Source organism: Gracilinanus agilis, chromosome 3 (genome assembly GCF_016433145.1).
Source record: "Gracilinanus agilis isolate LMUSP501 chromosome 3, AgileGrace, whole genome shotgun sequence".
Taxonomy (NCBI): domain Eukaryota; kingdom Metazoa; phylum Chordata; class Mammalia; order Didelphimorphia; family Didelphidae; genus Gracilinanus; species Gracilinanus agilis.
In genome coordinates this window covers 59,823,300-59,844,840 of record NC_058132.1, presented here as the reverse complement: position 1 = coordinate 59,844,840, position 21,541 = coordinate 59,823,300, and the positions used below count along the sequence as shown (strand labels likewise).

Genomic DNA, 21,541 nt, shown 5'->3' with positions numbered 1-21,541 from the left:
CCTTGCTTGTCCCTACTGGGCATGGACACAGGACTCCCTCAAGCCCAAGTTACCTTTTCGTAGTACTGTAATTCGTAGTCGAGGATGACACCATTGGGCTGGTCAGGCTGGGACCAGGACAAAGTCATGCTGTCCACCGTCCGGCTCACCTGGTGCACAATGGACACAGCAGACGGGGCTATAAGAGAGAGGAGGGAGTTTAATGGAAATCCTTTAGAAAATCAAAAGCAGTATCTGTGTTGTCCGAATCCCCCACCCTCCCAGAAGTCTCAGAAAGGGGCTGGGTAGATTTCATTCCAGGGCTACTAAGTTCTGTTTCTGGGTGTGCATGTACAGAGAACACGTGTACATGTGCACATGCGTGTGTATGTGGCTGGCATCACATATAAAGTGGTGTGGAGTCCAAAAGGAAACGCTGACTTGGAAACAGGAAAATTTGGGTTCAAATTCCCCTTAAACACTCACTAGCTTTGTAACCCTGGTAAAGTCACTTAGCCTCAGTTTCCTCATCTACAAAATGGGGATAACATAAAAAAATGGGGTTAATAATAACCAAAGTACTTATTTCACAAAGTCAGAGTCTTAGATGAGATAGTGAATGTAAAATGAATGTAAAATTTTGCAAATGTTAAAACACTATGTAGATACCGTTTTATTGTAGTAACTTCAGCCCACATTTACGATAAAAAGAAAAGTTTTACTGATGCCTTTTGCTTTCTTTACAATTCCTCCATTCCCTCAACACCTTTGCATGTTGGGAACAAAAGAGAGTTAAGCCAGAGCAACAACATAACAGAATGTTTCTGACAGGGGATGTGACGTTCTACAACCACGATTCCCCATCTCTATTGTAAGAGAGGCAATGTTACACTTTCCATTACTATAGAACTTTCAAATTTTGACATCTACTTAGGGTGTTCCGCAGCCAGCTGATACTGGCTTCCTGAAAGCCGGTTGTTAAATTTCCAGTGTAAGCATTTATGAAATTGGCAAATGCTACAAATCAGGGTTTGATTGATTGTTTGGTTGATTGCCTAGACTTAAGAAAGGGATGGAGAAAATGCTAATAATACAGATTAAACTTTGAAAGTGTATTGTGCCTACCTTTTTTTTTTCCCCTGGTTATTAAACATTTACCAGCATGCTCCTGATTTCTACCTCACTTACCAAAGTGCTTTTCCATTTATTTTCCCATTTGACCCTCAGAACAGGAGTGTGAAAAAGGCAAGGCAGGAACTCCTCCCTTTCCTCATTTTATACTTGGATGGTTTTATGATCTCCTCCATGTGGTACTCCTTTTAAGGGTGCAGACTGAGACCTACCAGTCTTTTTTTTTTTTTTTTTAAACCTTTACCTTCCACCTTAGAATCAATATTGTGTAAGGCAGAAAAAGTGGTAAGTGACTTACTCAGGATCACACAGCTGCGAAGTGTCTGAGGCCACATTTGAACCCAGGGCCTCCTGTCTCTAGACCTGACTCTAAATCCATTGAGTCATCTAGCTGCTCCCTTACCCATACTTAAGAAGAATCAAGTAAATTTTATTTTACTTTCAAGAGATGTCTTTTCTCTCTCTCCCATTAAGAAAATAAGAAACCATCCTCCCTGTTTAATAGTGTGCAGTTGAGCAAAACAAATTCCTGCATTAGCCATGCCCTAAAATTATGCCTTATTTTCACTCTGAATCACACTCGATCCCCTCTCTGACCCAAGGCAGGCAATACATTTTATCACAAATTCTTTGAAATTGTGGTTGGTAATTGTGTTGATCAGAGTTCCTAGGTCTTGCAAAGTTGTTTGTTTTTCAAAAACCATTATCATTGTATAAATTCTTCTCTTGGTTCGGCTTACTTCATTTTGCACCAATTCATACACCGTCTTTTTAAGTGTCTCTGAAGTCATTCTCTTCATCCTTTCTTAGAGCACGGTGGTATTCCATCACATTTCACATCCCACAACTTGTTCAGCCATTCCCCAAAGGACAGGCTTCCCCCTCAGTTTTCAATTCTTTGCCCTAGCAAATAGAGTTCCTGTAAATTTTTGTATTTATGGGTTCTTTCTCTCTTTCTTTGATCTTTTTGGTATACAGAACTATTACTGGTATGACTGAGTCAAATGGTATGCACAGTTTAATATCTTTTGAAGGCATAGTTCCAGATTGATTTTCAGAATGGGTGGACATATTTACAAGGGATTATAGTGCCTGCTTTCTTACAGTTCCACCAGCATTTGTCGTTTTCCCTTTTTTGGGGGGGGGGTGTATGTGTGGAATTTTGCTAACCAGATGGGTACGTTGTAGAATTTTCTGGTTGTTGTAATGTGTATTTCTCTAATTCTTAGTGATTTAGAGCATTTTTTTTCAAATGGCTGTTGTTATCCATGTCTTTTTATGCTAAATGACATTTGTCCTCCCATAAGTACTCCACGGGAGTGAATCTACTCAAAGAGTTGAGAGCAACTTCTAGAAGTATTGATTATAAAAGTAGGGATTCATACTATGATTTCTAGTCCTTTTTAGTCTGATAGTCTATGTTCTAAGATTTCTTCTGGCTTTGGCATTCTATGTCCTAACATCTTACCAGGTCAAACATTCCAGATTCAAAGTTCTCTTCTAGTTTTGATGTTCCATATTCTAAAGTTTCTTCTAGCTCTGACCGTCTATGTTCTACAGTCCTTTCTAGCTCTGATAACATATGTTCTGTTTCCTTCTGGCTCTGAAATTCTTTCTTCTAAGAGCTTTCCCAGCCCTGATATTCTCTGTTCTAAGGATCCTCCCAGTTATGACATTCTATGTTTGACAGTCTTTCCCAGCTCTGACGACACATGCTCTGGGTTTCCTTCAGCTTTGACATTCTATGTTCTAAGGGTGCTCTCAGTTCTGAAATTCTCTGTTCTAGGTCCCTGACAATGTTTCTAAGGCCCCTTCAGCTCTGATATTGTCTTCTAAGGTCCCTCCCAGCTCTAATGTTCCATGTTCTAAGGGTCCTCTCAGCTCTGACGTTCTCTGTTCTTTAGTTCTTTTCAGCTCTGACAACATATGTTCTAAGTTTCCTTTTGCTCTGACATTCAATGTTCTAAAAGTCTTCTCAGCTCTGACACTGTGGGATTCTGACTCTTTCTCTATGATTTGGTGCTAGCTATATTTCCAGGGATGGAGTGCTAATGGCTTGGCCTGAGACAGACGCCAGAATGATGAGCAAGCTGCATGGGGTGTGGAAGGCTCACCAAACTCTGGCTTGGGGAGGGACAAGCTGGGAAATCAGGACTTTATTTCCATAGCATGGGGAGCCAGAGGGACTTGGCCTGAGGGTAGGTCCAGATGGAGGTAGCAGCAGCAAGAGCTAGGACAGGATGGTCCCTAGCCATGCCAAGGGAGAGTTTCTTCTACCTTTTATATGAAAATTTGAACAACATATCAAATTGGACTCTTTGTAACACTTGAGACATCACTGGTGTCATGGAAAAGAACCCTGGACTGGAGAATCTGCAAACGGGGTTTTGTGAACTGAGATGCTTTATATCGTTGGACAAGTAATTTAATTTCTCTGGACCTCACTTTCTTCATCTGTGAAATGGGGACATAGATACTTGCCTTCTCTGTCTTATAGGATTGGTGTGCTAAAACATTCTTGTAAACCATAAAGTTCTATAAAAATGTAACTATTTTAAATTTCCATTTCTGTCTTTCTTAAAGCTGGATAGATTTTATTCTGAATTTCTCATAACTGTTTCCACTTCCAGAAAAAAGATAATAGTAGGATGATAGAGTTTGGAGATCAAGAAGATTTTAGAACACAATGTTCTAGCTGGACAGGACCTCATGATCACAAAGATGTGAAGTCTGACATGGGTATAAAAATTGGCTTAACCAGTACAAGGCGGCAGAGGCATGATGAGATAACCTAATAAGAAAGCTATGATAAGACATGATAAAATAGTAGTTTGGTCGAAAAACAATCAAATGTAATGGCCTTCTCTACTAGCAGCAACGCAATGATCCAGGACAATTCTGAGGGACTTATGAGAAAGATGCTATCCACATCCAGAGAAAGAACTGTGGGAGCAGAAACACAGAAGAAAAACAACTGCCTGATCACATGGTTCGATGGGGATATGATTGGGGATGTAGACTCTAAATGATAACTCTAGTGCAAATATCAATAATATGGAAACAGGTCCTGAACAATGACACATGTAAAACCCAGTGGAATTGCTCATCGGCTATGGAAGGGGGGTGGAAGGAGAGGAGGGAAAGAACATGAATCATGGAACCATGGGAACATACCCTAAATTAATTAATTAATTAAATAAAAATTTCAAATAAAAAATAATAAAAAAGTAAAAGAAAAAGAAAAAAAGAAAAAGTTCTGGACTTTTTAGTGGACCATAATCTCAATATGATTTCAACAGTGTAAAACAGTGAACTTGGTTAGCATTAAGAAGAATGCAACTTCTGGGAGTGAAGAAGTGAGATTATCACTTCCCCCCTGCCTTAGTTAGATCATACCTATGATATAGTATTCAGTTCAATTTAGGAAGGCTAGTGATTAGCTGGGGAATGTCAAGAGAAGGGCATCCATGATGGTGAAGGGCCTTAAGTTCATACCACGAGAATTAAAACAACTAGGGATATTGAGGCTAGAGAAGAGAAGACTCTGGGTAGAGCCTGATTGCTACCCCCCCCCTTCCAATTCTAAAGAGAAGGATTGTTAAGACTTATTCTGTTTAATTCCAGAGGGAAGAGCCAAGAATGATGGGTGGAATATATAAAGAGGCAACTTTAGACTTGATGCTATTGGAAACTTCCTAACAATTAGAAGTGTCTGAAACTGGAAAGGGTCAAATTGGGAGGGAGTAGGTTCTTCATTGGAGGTCTTCTAGCAGAGCCCAGATGGCACTGATCTGGTATGTGTATTGTGTTTCAGTCACTCCATTTTGGGGTTTTCTTGGCAAAGATGCTAGAGTAGTTTGCCATTTCCTTCCCCAGTGCATTTTATATATGAGGAAACTGAGGCAAACAAGGTTAAGTGATTTGCCCAGGATCACATGGTTAGTAAGTATTTGAGGCGGGTTCTGAACTCAGGAAGATGCGTCTTCCTGACTCCAAATCCTGTGCTCTATCCCACTGCACCACCTACATGCCCCAGTTTAGTGTTGTGAGATTATGGTCCACTAAAACTCCCAGATCGTTTTCAACCAAACTACTTACTGTTTCATCATGTCTTATCATGGCTATCTTATCATGCCTCTGCCATCCTGTCCTGGTACTGCCAATTTTAATTTTTTTAATTTAAATTTTTTTTGCCAATTACACATAACAACAAAATTTCATATTCACTTCCCAAAGTTATATGATCCAAATTGTCTCCTTCCCTCCTACTTCCCAGAGCCGGCAGGCAATTTGATCTGAGTTATACATGTATTATCACACAAAACGTATTTCCATATTGTTCATTCTTGTAAGTGAATAATCTTATAAAACAAAACTCCACAACATAGACCTGAATAAACAAGTGAAAAATGGTGTGTAAAGGCAATTTTTGAACCCATGCCAGACTTCACATCTATGTGATCATGAGGTCCTGTCCAGCTAGAACACAATATATATGAGGATAGTATAGAATTCCCCTTGAGGTATGCTTTGGAATAAGAGGCTAAATCTGAGGTGGCTTCCCACTCTCAAATTCTGATTGTGACCATTCTATTCCAAACCCTCATCTTTAGGAGAGGAGAGGTTCTTGCCCACTGTCTCCAAGGCAGAAGAAGCTAGGTAGAGATGTTCCTTCACTCAGGTCCTCCACACCATGCTTGAGCTCTCACTGAATCAATCACATAGCTGAAGGGGCCAGAACATTCTTTATTATATAGGAAGCTCTGCCAGGCCAGAATGGCCCCTTGGTTCTGTTTAGTGCTTAATATTGGTGGGGGATGGGGAAGCCAGAAGGCAGTGGGGATACTAGGGATTAGACCTGTTGCTTCCTCTACCAACCAACTGTCTTGATCAACCAATACCCTTTTTACTAATTGGATTACCCATTCTTCCACCAATTACCCCAATTCTGGCAGGGAGAGGAGAAGGAGGGTCCAGATTAAAGGCAGAAGGAGGAAATATGGGGAGGGGGAGGTAGATAAAGGCAAAGGTTGGAGGGAGAAAAGGAGGGAAAGAATAAAAGCAAGGAGAGGAAAGAAAGGTGAGAGAGAAAAGGAAGGCTTGGAGAAAGGAGGAAAGCAAAGGAAAGGAGGAAGAAAAGGAGGAGTCAGAATAAAAAGGGAAAAGGAAGAGAGGAAGTGTAAAGGAAGAGACTGGAGAGGAGAGGGAGGGAAAGGGGGAAGAAGAGGAAGAAAGAGACTTGGAAGCAAAGGGAAGAGAAGAAGGGAGACAGATGAGGATGTAAGTGCTGGAGGTGAGGGTGGGAGGGAAAAAAGAGAGAAGGAAGGGGCAGGAGAGAAAGAAAACCTACGATTATACAGATGCTTAAGGTTGACAAAGCATGATGTTCAAAGAGGAGATGAAAAAGGGATGATGAAGAAGGAGGAAAGGGAAAGAGTGGAAAGAGTGAAAGATGGATGCAAAAGAGAGGGAGGTTTGGAGAACAAAGGGTTGGAAAGAGAGATAAAGGAAGAGGGAGAATGGGTGACAGAGGGATGGAAGAGAGGGAGGAGAAGGAGGTTTGGAGAAGAGGGAGGAAAAGACAAGGGAGGAGAGGGGGAGGTTGAGAGAAGGATGGAAAAGAGAGGAGAGGGAGGTTTGGGGAGAGAGAGGGAGATTTGGAGAAGAGAGGGTGGGGAAGAGTCAAGGAAAAAGGTTACAGAAGAGAGGGAGAAAGAAACCAGGAAATAAAGGAGTATATAGAAAGAATCAGTGAGAAAAAATGAGGAAATTCCAAAAACTGGAGTAGAAAAAGGAAAGAGAAAAGGAATGGAGAAGAAAAGGGAGGCAGAAGACTGGTAGGAGGAGGTGTAAAACTAGTGCCCCATGATGCTTTGGGGACATTGAAATACTTTGGTATTAAGCTGAAATTAGACCCCCAAAATCCCAACCCCAACAACAACTAACCCTTCAAGTCCCAACTCAAGCCCTGGCTCTATGTCATTGTTGTCTTCTGGTTTCTCTCTCAGGCTGGCTTTATGTGAGGACTGGAATGCTACATTTTCCCTTCGACTCCCTGAGGACACAGTCTTCTTTGTGATGACTGTGAGGCAGACTTCCATCCTCTCCAGTCTGTCACCAGTCAACGCTGAACCTTCCCTCCTGGGGTCTGACCAAAAAAAAAAAATCCCTCCCCTTCTGGGGTTTCATAATTACCAGAGGAAAAAATTGTCAATGACTTGGAATCTGAGATACTCTCAGCTCCTTTCTCTCAGACACCACAGGAAGGGGAGGAGGAGAGAGAGGGAGGCATCCTGGGAGCTCAAGGGCAGAGACACCCCACTTAGTCCAATAAACCCATTTAATCCCTCCATGGCAGTCACCAGAAACAGCTCTTTCCAGGTTAGGGGATCAATCGGGAGGCAGATGTGAGAAAGCTGAGGTCACAGCTGTCTGGGGAATATGGTAGGACTTATTTCCACTGGGAAATCTTGAACATTTGTCCCAGTGAGACAATAGGGATTTATAAGGTTCCTTCTCATCCCGTCATCCTACATTCTAAGGTCTCTTCCAGCTCAACTATTCTTTATTCTAATGTCCCTTCCAGTATAACAGTCTGTTATACATTTTATAAGAAAAATCCCTTCTAGTTCTTACTCTGTGTTCTACATTTCAACTTTCTACCATTTTTAGCTAAAATATTCTTTGTTCTGAAGTTCCTTCCAGTTCTCAATCTCAGTTCTTAGGTTCCTTTCAGCTCAATGTTCTATGTTCCAAATTCTCTTCCAGATGATATATTCTTTGTTCTGAAGTTCCTTCCAGTACTGCTTTTCTACTCCATGTTCTAAGCTTCACCCCAGCTCTGACACTATACATTATTATTACTAACATTGTATGTTGATAAAGCTCCTGTCTAGTTCCGATGTTCTATTTTCTAAGGTCCCTTCTGTCTCTAAAAGTTTATGTTCTAAAGTCTCTTCCATTTCTAAAAGTCTCAGTTCTAAGGCCCTTTACAACTTCAACATTCTATATCCTAAAGCTGCCATCAGCTCTATTGTATTTTATGCTCTATGGCATAAAGTATATGGCATAGAGTATATGGTGTTGAAGTAGATAGAACAACAGGTTTAGAATTTAGAAGACTTGAGTTAAAATCTAGATTCAGAAGCCTAATGGCTATGTGACCTTGGGAAAGTCACTTAACCTCTGTCTGCCTCAGTTTATATAACTATAAAATGGATATCATGAAAGCACCTACCTCATAGGGTTGTTGTAAGGATCAAAAGAGATAATAAATGTAAAGCACTTAGCACAGTGCCTGGCATATAATAGCACTTATTTTTCAGTTGTTTTTAGTTGTATTTGACTCTTTGTAGTCCTGTTTGGGGGTTTTCTTTGCAAAGATACTGGAGTGGTTTGTTATTTCCTTCTCCAATAAGAGGCACTTAATAAAGGCTTAACTCCCTTCCTTTCTAAACCAGATATTCTTTGTTCTGAGGTCCCTTCCAATTCTGACTTCCTTCTGGATATCTGATGGCCTTGGTCCAACTCCGACATTTTATGTTCTAAGGACCATTCCATCTCTAAAATTCTATGTTCTAAGATCCCACCCAGCACCGATATTCCCTGGCCTGAGGCCTCATTTAGTTATGACATTCTATGTTCTAGTGTTCTCTTATGAGAACTCTTTCAACTTTAACCTGATCTATGGGCCCTTTCTGTTCTGCATTTCTAGGTTCTGAGGTCTGTCAACTCTAGCATCCTTTGTTGTAAAGCCCCTTCCATTTATATTTTTTGCTCTAACGTTCGATGCTTTAAGGATCCTTCCAGTTCTGCCATTCTAAGTGCTGAGGTTTTTCCCAGCAAACTGAGAGTCTATGATTCATTCAACTACCTGTTTTCTGGGCAGTGTGGCAAAGTTTAAACCAAGTTCCTCATTTGGAAAAATGGAGACAATAATTCTTGTACAACCCACCTTGTAGAGCTGTTAGGAAAGAAGCACTTTGAAAACCTTAAAGTAACTATAAAACTGTGAGCTGTTATTGGGTCCTAAATCAGGAATGTTTCCTGTTGAAGGCTAGCCACTTGGGGGAGAGGGACCGGGTTATGTTTCTAAAACCTCCTACACATACCGACTTCTCCCTACACAAAATCCACAGTGGGGCTTAAAACATTTTTCTTGACATTCCCTAAGCACTCTGTTGTGTTTTGTAGTTTTAAAGAAGTTTTCACACCCATTATTTTGATAAAAAAAAAAAGATGGGACGGCTATCATTATCCCTATTTGACAAGTGGGGAAAGTTCATGACAAGAAGAAGCATGTCTGCGGTCATAGCAATATTATGGCAGAGCAGAACTAGGAAAGCCCTCAGGACATGGAATGTCAGAGCTGGGAGGGGGCTTAGAATTCAGTATTTATTTCAGGGCTCGGAGGGCCCTTAGAATCCAGAGTGTCAGAGCTGGGAGGCCTCTTAGAATATAGCATGCCAGGGCTTGGAGGGACCTTGGAACAGAGAATGTCGGAGGTTGGGAAGGGGCTTAGAACAAAGAATGTTAGGGCTAGAAAGGACTAGGATTTAAACTTTCTGACTTGCTGATTCTTCTTCCTCTCCCCCTTCTTTCCCCTAGCTCAATAATTTCTTTTCTCTTTCCTTCTCTATCCTTTAACTCATGGAGTCAGTCCCCCATTTCTGAAATGGCCTCATAGGATCAGAGATTCTGATGCTGAATGGGACATCAGAGCTCAGAGGCCATTTAGGTGAGGTCCCTCATTTTACAGATAAGAAGACTGAGGATGAAGGGGGTTGAAGCAGTTTGACAAATATCCCATAGCTAATAAGTATCAGAGGCAGAAAATAAATGTGGGTCTTCCTGTTCCCAAGTCCCACGCTATCCACTATACCACACTCTCTCCCTCATTTCCTGCCAGGTGTATTAATTAGAAATTTTGTACCTTTGAACTACGTTCCCCAGAATTCCTTTTTATTTCCCCAAATTCCTTTTAATCTCTCCACCATGTTGCATGGTCACATTTTGTATTACAGTTGGCTGTAACTCTGTCTCTGTCTCTCTCTTTTTTTCCACGTGCGTGGCTGGGTTAGCAACCTTCTTACTCTAGCTTTTTTACTTTAGTTATTATTAATAAACTTTATAAAATATAGTACTTAGTTACTTCATATTAATTTTAATCTTAACTCAGGACTTGGTTTCTGTCTGTCCAAGGCCTTCCTTCTTTCAAGGCTCATGTCAGCAACTCCTCTCCTAGGACATGCTTCTTGTCTTCTCTGGGTGAAAGCAATCTCTTCTGCCTGAAAGTTTCCAAAGCTGGGATCCCCCTATCTTTCTTCCTCTAGTCTTACGCTCTCCCATCTTCATCTGTGTCCTCATCCTTTCTCTATTAGCCTACAGGCAAACTATCTGCAAAGTGAGGAAGGATGAAATCTTGGTCATGTCTAGGTCTTGCCATCACCTGTAGAAGGCCCTGAGGACATTCTGGTTCTGGAACCTCCTTCCCTCAGTTTGGGTTCTCATTCACTTGCCACAAGCTCGTCATGGTCCAAGCCATCACTGGGGCCTTGTGGGGGGCTCCTGGTCTGGCTGTCGACGGGAGACTGTGTCTCCTTAAGGTCTGAGAGCAGCCATGGTGGCCCCACTTCTCTCCTGGGTTTAGTTGGCAGGCTTTAGTTACAGGCAGGATAACCCCTCCAGGCTCTGATCATGGTAAGCCCCATAACCCCAGCCCTGGCAGGGAACCGACATTTGTGGGAGAAAAGATCAAGGCGGAGAGAGACCCCCACCAAAAGCTGAAGGCCATTTCCCTGAAATCCAAAGGGATTAACAGTGGGGAAAAAGAAAACAGCTGGGAAATCTCCAACCGGCTCACTCCCCCCAGTTCTGAGCCTGCCTTCTACCACTATCTCCCCAACCCCCTACAGATTGCCTGCCTTCTTTCGGGTGTCAGGTTTCGGGCCTGGGAGCAGCTTTCCTTATAAGCCAGTCAGTGGGGAATTCTGGCATTTTCAATTACCAGCATGCCTCACTGGTAAGGGGAATAAGGTCAGCTGTGCCCCTTGACCTTTACACAGAGATAGCACTCTGGGGAGAGCACACAAAGAGAGACTTGTGGCCGGGAAGAGCCTAGCCTTCTGGTTGAGGGGGGCAGCCTTGTTGAAGGGAAAGGAGAGAGAAAGTGATGGACTGCCCCAGGGGTCTGCTCAGTAGGGGCAGGTGGCCCAGCAACCCTGATTGCCCTAACTTAGTATCTGAAGCCTCCCAGAGGAGAATTCATTTGTTCATTCAATAATTAGTTGGGTGGCCTTTCATTAAATCACTTCCTCTTTGGAGGCCTCAGTTTCCAGATCTGGAAAACGAAGGGCTGGTTTTAGAGGAGACATTGCAGTATTTCTCCTGGGCTTCAAGCTCGGACAATTTGTATTCTATGAACTCTCCTAGCTCTGGCATTCTGTTTTCTAAGAGTCCTCCCAGCTCTGACATTCTGTGTTCTAAGCCCCCCCCCCGATCTGACATTCTATGTTCTAAGAATCCCCCTAGATCTGATATTCTATGTTCCAAGGGCCCCCCTAGATCTGACATTCTGTGTTCTAAGGCCCCCCTAGATCTGACATTCTATGTTCTAAGAATCCCCTAGATCTGACATTCTATGTTCCAAGGGCCCCCCTAAATCTGACATTCTGTGTTTGAAGGACCCCCACAGATCTGACATTCTATTTTTCAAGGGCCCCTCTAGACTTGATATTCTGTGTTCTAAGTGTCCCCCCTAGATCTGACATTCTATTTTCTAAGGGCCCCTCTAGATTTGATATTCTGTGTTCTAAGTGTCCCCCCTAGATCTGGCATTCTGTTTTCCAAGCACCCTCCCAACTCTGACATTCTTTGTTTCTAAGAGCCCCCTTGGATCTGACATTCTGGGTTCTAAGAATCCCCATAGGTCTGACATTCTCTGTTCTAAGGGCCCTCCTACATCTGATATTCTGGGTTCTAAGGTCCTTTCAAGCTTTGCCATTTTCCGTTCTAAGGGTCCTTCCCTTCTGACACTGTTCCAAGGTCTCTTCCAGACCTGACACTCTTATGTTCTAATGTCTATGTCACAACTATGACCTTTTCTATGTTCTGAAATTCCTTCTAGCATTAATATTCTATGTTCTAGTATTCTCTATTCCAAGATCACTTTTAGATCTAACACTGTGTTTTATGAATCAGTTCAATGAGGACTCAGTAAAAATCGATTACATAGCAGACACAGTCCTATCCACAAAGACAAAAAGGAACCGGTCTCCTTGTCCTCCTCCAGGAACCCACCATCTCTAGGACAAGGATGTTCTGAGTGCCTTTTTTTGTGCCCAGGCTTGTGCTAGAATCTCTGGCTATCATAAAGGCAGACAGAGCCTCTCTCATGATTACAGTTTAGTTGGGAGACTAGACTCGTCCTGATTGAACAACCAGAGGCCAAGATGAGGCAAGACTGCCTGGTTCTGAGCAGAGGCTGCACCTTTAAAATGCCATCTTGTTGAAAGGGGAAAAACACAAAAGGAAAAAGAAACGCTGTACAACAACAGAGGAGGCTATACACTCAAGTTTTAGAGAAACCAGGCATGGAAAAAAAGGTGGCCTAGATTTGGACCAATACTGTGGTTAGGTGATCGGTGCCAAAAGAAATGATGCAGACAATAAAAGCTGCAGGATTTCAGAGAAGGCAGCCATCAGCATGCACTTGGGATAGAGTCAGATAAAGCTTCACGGAGGGGAAAGGCCTCCATCTCATCTTGGTGTGGCCAAAGCAAGAGCCTTGGGGATTTGGGGACAGCGACGTCTCGAGCCTGGGGTCCACGGCCCTCATTGTGGGGAGCAGCCCCTGGAGAGATGCGGCCTCGCATTAGCTCCCGAAAACCCAGAGAGGAAAGTTATTTGAAGCCCTTCACTCTCTTGAATGGTTCAACATCATTAGAAAATGAGATGATTCAATCAATGGAAATGACATTAGATATGAGGCAATATCGTCGACTTTATTAATGCGCCAAGGGACCTTTCTCTCTGACTTTCAGTGAAAACTTCCTGTATGAATTATCTCTCCCATTAGAATAGGAACTCCTTGAGAGTCAGGAATGGCTTTTTTTCTATCTGTATTCTCAGAGCTTAGCACAGTATTTTGCCCCCAAAATGCTTCATTTGCTCATTCACTCATTTGTTCATTCATTCATTCATACCAAGTAGTTCTAGCACCAAGGTAAAACTCTTTCTAACCATGACTCAGATGAACACAACAAGGTTTGACTTGCAGACAGGAAGTTTCTTCACCCGTAATAGTGAGAATGCTGGAGGATGTGGGTTCAAATTCTGCCTCCGGCACTTATGTCTGTGTGTCCCTGGGCAAGTCACTCTTCTCTAGGGCTTAGCTTCTTTGTCTTGAAGATAAGGGGGTAGGACTCAGCCTCCGATATACCTTCTAGCTCTAAATCTGTCATTTTATGCTATGACCTTCAAAAAGGTCAAGGTTCTCTCTTAAGTTCTGAGAGGAAAGCAACTGAGAACTATTTCATTATAGATGGTTCACATAACACAACTGTTCTTCCTAACACAGCACTATATTCCACTGGCTACTAAATAAAAGTAACCCCTGTCTTTCCACTTAGAGTCATAGGCTGCCAGAGCTGAGTGAGGAACCTTAGAACACAGAATGCTAGAGATTGAAAGAAGAGAGTACCTCAGAACCCAGAGTGTTCTGGGAGGGATCTTAGAACTCAGAATATCAGAGATAGAAGGAGCCTTAGAGCACAGATTATTAGAGTTAGAGGCCCTTAGAACAAAGAATGTCAGAACTAGAAGGAGCCTTAGAACCCAGAATATCAGAGCTGGGAGGATCCTTAGAACCCAGAAAGTAAGAACTGGGGGTGGATCTTAGAACCCAGAAAGTCAGAGCTGGGAGGGACCTTAGAATCCAGAATGTCAGAACTGGGGGTGGATCTTAGAACCCAGAATGTCAGAGCTAGAAGGGACCTTAGAACCCAAAATGTAAGAGCTGGGAGTGACCTTAGAAACCAGAATGTAAGAGTTGGGATGGGCTTTAGAATATGGGGATTTTTGAGTACCAGGTATAAAAGAATGAACCTTAGCTAGTAACCTCCTGGCCTTCCTAGCTGTCCCATAAACAAGACTCCCCATCTCACAGCTCTGGGCCTTTTCTCTGATTGTACCCCATGCCTGGAACCCTCTCCCCCTTTACTCTGACTACTGACCTCCCTTGTTTCCTTTAAGTCCCAAATAAAATCCCATTTTCTACAGCAAGGGTTCCTTAACCCCTCTCAATTCTCTGTTGATTATTTCCTTTTAATCCCATCTATAGCTGGTTTGTACATATCTATTTGCTTCTTGTCTCCCTCATCAGATTGTAAACATTTTGAGGGCAAGAACCATCTTCTGCCTCTTTTTGCATCCCCAGTGCTCAGGGCCTGGAACATAGTAGGTGCTTAATACATGTTTACTGACTGATTGGTGAAATACCTTCCCTAAAGCTCCCCCAGGTAGGAAGCAGAAGAGCTGGGTGATGACAGTGATGGCGGTTCTCTTGATGGTCCTAGCCTGGCCCTAGAGAGCCCCATTAGAAGCTCCCCACTTCCTCTTCCCCTCACATTTAACTTCGGAAAGTCTTTTGTACTTTTCAAAGCCGTTTCGTGTCCAATGCCTCGTTTGATCTTCACAACAGCCCTGGGAGATGGGGAGGCCAAGCAGAGCCATAGTTCCCTTCAGTTTCCCATTTTGAGTACTTGTGTTTCTGCCCTATGGGATTATTGAGAGGATCAAATGAGATAAAGATTAGAGAGAGCTTTGAACAGGTAAAAGGACGAAATGCATGTAAGGGCTACCCATGGTGGGCTGAGAAAGAGAGAACACTGGTCTGGCCAGCTGGAGGTCTGGGTTCTAATTCTAGCACTGCCATCAATTGGCCAGTGCCCTTTGGTGCTTTAGCTTCCTCATCCATAACAAGAGGGCTAGATTAAATAATCTCTAAGGCCTTTCTGGAGCTAACATTCTATAAATTAAAGTGATTTCTGGTTTCAACATTTTATTTTCCATGTTCTAAGGATTTTCCCAGCTCTAACATTCTATGTTCTAAGGGCCTCCTAGGCCTGACATTCTGGGTTCTAAGGGCCCCAGTTCTGACATGCTGTGTTATCAGGGTCCTCTATCCTCTGAGATACTGTGTTCTAAGGTCCCTACCCAGGTCTGATCTTCTAGGTTCTAAGGGTTTTGCCAGCTCTGATATTCTGGGTTCTAAAGTCCCTCCCAGCTCTGACATTCTGGGTTTCAAAGTCTCTCCTAGCTCTGACATTCTGGGTTCTAAGGACCCTCCCANTTCTGGGTTCCAAAGTCTCTCCTAGCTCTGACATTCTGGGTTCTAAGGACCCTCCCAGCTCTGACATTCTGGGTTCCAAAGTCTCTCCTAGCTCTGACATTCTGGATTCCAAAGTCCCTCCCATTTCTGACTTTCTGGGTTCTCAGGGTCCTCCCTCCTCTGACATATTGTGTTCTAAGGTCCCCCAGTTTGGGCATTCTAGATTCTAAGGCCCCTAACTAGTTCTGACCTTCTAGGTTCTAAGGGTCCTGCCAGCTCTGACATTCTGAGTTTTAAAGTTCTCTTACACTACATTCTATTTATGTTGAATGTTTAAATTGCAGTCTGAGGTGAAGAGCTTTGGACTTTGGGTTAGAGGACCTGGCTCTTTCATTTGTGATGTGTGTGAAGCGAAATGCCTAGAAAATAAGGGTATGATTCTAGAACGATTTCTAAAGTCTTTGCCCTTCTACATCGGATCAGAATCAGAACGATTATGAATCAGAAAACCCAGGTTTGAATCTTATTAGAGTTAGACATGTGCCTCAGTCTAATTTTCCATAAAATGGGGAGAATAATCTTTTTTGGGCTTTTTCTGAGGTCCAAATGAGAGAATGGGTATAACAGACCTTTGGAAAGTGTAACATCATTTAATCTGCCATCCTTGTGTTCAGGAAGGAGAGGACACTAGCATCTGCAACTAGGGAACCAACTTTCTCTCCCCAGCCCTTGGTGGTTGCGTGGCTTTCCCTCGGCTTCCTCTTGTGTACAGTAATGGAGGCACCTCAGTGGGGAATCCATGGCCAGCCCAGCCCTGACTCCCTAGGTGTGTGAGGAGGGAGGCAAGGATTCCCAGGCCTCCAATTAAGAGGGCACCCTCCAGCAGGCAAGGCCTGCTTAGTGCTAATAAACAGAGCGTTGTCCCCCAGGCGGCGGAAGTGTGAATCCCGAGGGAGGCAAGGTTCTCCTGTAGCACCTTTTGGAGGCTCCCAGCCTGGATCTGCCTCCCAGGGGATGGCAGGAGCTGCAGGTAGAGGGAGGGGAGAGAGCTGCCCATAGCCCACGGCCCAGGCACTCTGGCTGCCAAGCTGGCAAAGTCACAGCTGATGGAGTTTCTTAATTGCGAGGTGTGAAATCAGTGCTAAATTAGACAGCTTAGCCAACAGTTTACAACTAAGTTTGTGGAAAACTGTCAGTTCTCTCTCCATCTCTAATCAGTCTTGGATCCAAAATAGAATGGGTGGTACGTGCACACTCACTCCTTCCCCGCGTTCATACAAGCACATCTGCTCCCCGTGCAGAGATCTGGGTGCCATGCAGATTCACAACTCCGATTCTGCTCACTCACACGAATTTACACGAATCAATCAATGGACATTTATTAAGCATCTACTATGAGTCTAGGAGGCCCTGCAGACAGTCAAATGAATCTCAGAGATCTCGGCGGTTGAGGAGTTCCACCAACAATACAGACTCCAACCCATCCATGCGTGCCCAACCACCCTCTGACTTTTGTCCATGTTCTCTTTAAAATTCATCAAGGGGGTGGGGGGCAGCTGGGTGGCTCAGTGGGTGGAGAGTCAGGCTTAGAGACAGGAGGTCCTGGGTTCAAATCTGGCCTCAGACACTTCCTAGCTGTGTGACCCTGGGCAAGTCACTTAACCCCCATTGCCTAGTCCTGACGGCTCTTCTGCCATGGAACCAAAACATAGTCTTGATTCTAAGACCGAAGGTGAGGGTTTAAAAAAAATAGAACTGATATTGAGGCAGAAAATAAAATTTAATAAACAGATGAACCTCCTCATGCACACAATGCTCCTGCATCCAATCATGCCTACACTGATACAGTCCCCTCCACACTCACATATGGGAACAACCGCTTCCCATCCAATGATCACAACTTGCACACGTGTCCTCTTTTATATATATATATATACACACACACACACACACACACACATGCAGTGATACCCCCTGGACAGATGCTAGCACATTCATACTCATGCATACTTATCTCCTCACATGCACAATCACAGGCTCACAGAGGCATGCTTCAGTAGGAAAAAGACTGGAGTTGGAGTCACAGAACTTGGGTTCAATTCTGGTTCTGCCCCTTACTATCTAAGTGGCCCCAGGCAAGCCTCTCAATTTCCCCGGGCCTCAGTTTCCCTATGTGTAAAATGAAAAAGCTGGGCTCACTAATCCCTAAGGACCCTCCCTTCCCTCTATCTCTGATATCCCTCTGATCTTTAAATCCCTTTCCTAGACCTTCATAAGAAGATTCTAAGTCCATCAAAAGAATCTTCATAGGACATCAAGTTCAAGCCAACCCCCTGCCTCTATAACATGGCAGACCATCCCTAGAGACTCTCTGTAATGAGAAACCCACTGCCTCCTTCGGCTATCCATTCTACTTGGGGATATCTGTTAGTGTTAGGAATATTTTCCCCCTTTAAATGAAATTAATTAGTGAATAAGTGAATAAATAAACAAAAATAAACATTTATATAGTGCTTTAAGATTTGCAAAGTGCCTTACACCTGTTATCTCATTTGATCCCAAATCTTGGGAGATTGGTGCAATTATTATTCCCATTCTACAGAGGAGGAAACTGAGGTACACAGCAATTAAGTGACTTGCCTAAGGTCGCATAGCTAGTAAGTATCTGGGGCTGGATTGGAACTTCTTGACTCCAAGACCATCTACTTGCCATCTATATCTACTTTGCCATAGGATCATAAAGTAGAATGGGAGCTCAGAGGGTTTCTTTCTCCAAGTTCCTTATTTTACAGATGAGGAAACTGAGTCTCAGAGAGCTAAGCTCACATAGATTCTATGTGTCAAAGGAGGAATTTGAACTTAGCTCATCTGACTCCAGAGCCAGGGCTAATTCCAATGAATTAAGTTTCTGTTCAAGGAAAGTTTTCTTGTAGCTTGAAATTCTCTGATCTTCTGAAATGGGACCAATGATTAGAATTAGAAGAGAGACAAATTTTGTTTCAATACCCCATTAAAAAACAACAAAATGAAACAAAACAAGCACACCTCTTAACCAGAAGTGCTGTCCAAGGAATTCTCTGCTACATTTTCCATAAGATTTGGAGCAGGAAGGGTTCTGAGATGTCCTCTAATTCATTTCTCTTTGCCCATTTTAGAGAAGAGAAAACTAAGTCTCAAGAAGTATGGAAACGCCTTCCCTATCACGAAAGGTCAAATTAGATGAGCGCTTATCAGAGAGGCTGAAGACATGGCTCACGGTGGATGTAAGAAGGAAATTTAATTAAGTCGCTTCTTATTTGTATTAGCTTAAGACTCTCTTAGTTTAATACTTTGCAACTGTGATTTGTAGTAAAACTACAGTCCCAGGCAAAAGAGTCTGTGCATGTAAACAGATTAAGAATAGAGTCCCAGAGTAATAATTTTAAGTGTGTCTGTTACTGTAAGTGTGTGGTTACACGGCATCCTGTTCTTTATATCTGATTGATTCATGTAGGAGGGCAGCAAGCCCTGAGGATGGGTGGGGGTTTCGCAGAAATGGGGATTGACAATGACGCATGTAAAACCCAATGGATTCCCAGCTGTGTGACCCTGGGCAAGTCACTTGACCCCCACTGCCCACCCTTACCACTCTTCCACCTAGGAGCCAATACACAGAAGTTAAGGGTTTAAAAAAAACAAAACCCAATGGAATTGCTCATTAGCTATGGGGGGTGGAGGTGGGGAAGGGAAAGAACATGAATCGTGCAACCATGGGAAAATATTCCCAATCAATCAATTAATTAATTAAACTGAATTTAAAAATAAATACATTTTGGATTAAGTAAATAATAATAATTAAAAAAAAAAAAGAAATGGGGATTGCGATGTCCTACATCAAGAATGACCTGTAAGAAACCCAGATCAGACTGTCCATGACCTGTAAGTTCCTGTTATTTATGTCAAGAATGACTCCTGGAAGTCTTAACCCCTCCACTCTAAAAAGTCCTTTTGCCTTTACAAACCTGTCAGTATCGACGATCTGGGGTCTCAGATTCAGCTGGGGAATGTGCAGACCTCTGACTTGTTTGTCTTGCCCGCCAAATAGTCAGACTTTGCTCAGAGAGTACTTTGCCCAGCCTTTTTCTTTCATGGGCTACATGACTACTGATATCTCTTCTCCCTTTTGATAATATAATCCTATGCTATGGAACCTGGCTACGACTTTGGGGCATAGCATCCTCCTGCTGTCCTTCAAGTCACTCCATGGAGGCGGCCCCCGACTTTGCCTGTGTGTTGTGCTGGCCTTGTGGAGCCTTCTAAGATGCTTTCCTGTGTGATCTCCTTAGCTTGCTCATGACATTGAGTTTCCTTCATTCTTCTGCTCTTGGAAATGGGGATCATGCAACCGCTCCTCACAATGTGGCTGGAACCAGTAAGACGACGTGATTTGCAATTGTGGCAGGGGAGAAGGAGAACTTGATACGGAGCCAGATACTGGAGTCCAAATCTGGCTCTCCTACTTACTCTCTGTGTGACCTGGGCTGACTTCTTCATGAAGAGAATGAGGGAATTGGGCTACATGACTCAGAAAGTTTCTTCTAGCTCCAAATCCTAACAAATCCAAGTCCTAGAAAATGTGTGGAATGTTGTAGAAATGTAATGAATTATTGTTGGTGTAAGAAAAACCTCTGGCTTGGGAGTCAGAAAACCTCTGTTGGGGGTCTCAGCTCTGATGATTATTGGCTGTGAAATTGGGGGGAAGTTCATGTTATTGAAAAGAAGTGAGCAATAATACCTGGTATTCCCTATCTTATGAGGCACCTAGGTGGCATAGTGGATAGAGCACCAGATCAGGAGTCAGGAAAACTCATGGCCTGTAACTATGGGACCCTGGGCAAGTCAGTGAATTCTGTTTGTCTCAGTTTCCTCCTCTTGCCAAATAAGCTAGAGAAGGAAATGGCCAACCACTCCAGTTATCTCAGCTGTATGACCCTAGGCAAGTCACTTAACCCTGTTTGCCTCAGTTTCCTCCTCTGTCAAATGAGTTAGAAAAGGAAATGGCAAACCACTCCAGTATCGCTGCCAAGAAAATCCCAAATGGGGTCACAAAGTGTCAGATATGACTACTGAACCTTCCCTACCTTATGGTGAGAAAAAAGTAATGTGAAAGAGGATCTTGCTTTTTCCAAAATGCTTCTTCCCCATGTATTCATAACAACCCTTTTAATGTGGTAGAAAAAATAATGGAAACCAAGTGGACATTCATCATCTGGGGGGAGGGGATATATATATATATGATTATATATATATATGTAAACATAATTATAGAATATTAATGTGCTCTAAGAAATGACAATGAGTAATTCAGAGAAACTTAACAAGATTTATATGAACAGAGGCAGTGGTGAGGTAAGCAAAGTACCAGAAGAACAATATTCATGATGACTATAGTGATGTACAGGAAAATAATACTCAAAATAAAGACAAATGCTGAGTTATTGCAATACCCTATCTTGGCCCCAAAGAAGTCTCCTTTTGGTAAGAAGGGTGGGAGACTGCATGTGTGGAAGGTTGGTTCTGCTTCACTTTTTTTTCTATTAAAAGAAACTATTTACTGGTGTGTGTGTGTGTGTGTGTGTGTGTGTGTGTGTGTGTGTGTGTGTCTGTCTGTGTCTATGCCTGTGTATGTATAGTGTTTCCTATTACATTTACTTCCCTTCATAAACTTTTTAAAAAATATTTTTATTCATTTAATTATTTCCCAAGTAGACTAAACATTTTTAATATTCATGTTGTTAAATGTTGGGTTCCAAATTCTTTCCTTCTTGCCCCTCCTGCACCTCTTGAGATCAAGGCAACAAATATGATGTTGAATATACATATGAAGTTACTCTATATATTTTCCATTTAATTTAAAGCGACCTGCTATCTAGCTACTTCTCATATATGACATTCAATTTCTCACCTCCGGACCTTTATATACATAGTTCTTCATGTACCCCCTCCTCACTTTGGCAGCCCTAGTTTTATGAAAAAAATCTGTGGCTTAGGTGCCACTTCTTACATCAGGCCTAGCACATGGCCTGACATATAGTAGGTACTCATTTGATGATATAAAAACAA

The 21,541-nt window shown here is 42.7% G+C and overlaps 1 protein-coding gene across 1 annotated transcript in view; it reads right to left on the bottom strand.

Moving 5' to 3' along the window:
- Positions 1 to 21,541, bottom strand: part of EPHB2 (EPH receptor B2) — a 218,888-nt gene that overhangs the window by 44,835 nt on the left and 152,512 nt on the right. The window contains exon 5 of the mRNA XM_044671322.1: positions 54 to 178. Within this exon, the coding sequence (XP_044527257.1) occupies positions 54 to 178 (125 nt within the window). The remainder of the gene's footprint in view (positions 1 to 53; positions 179 to 21,541) is intronic.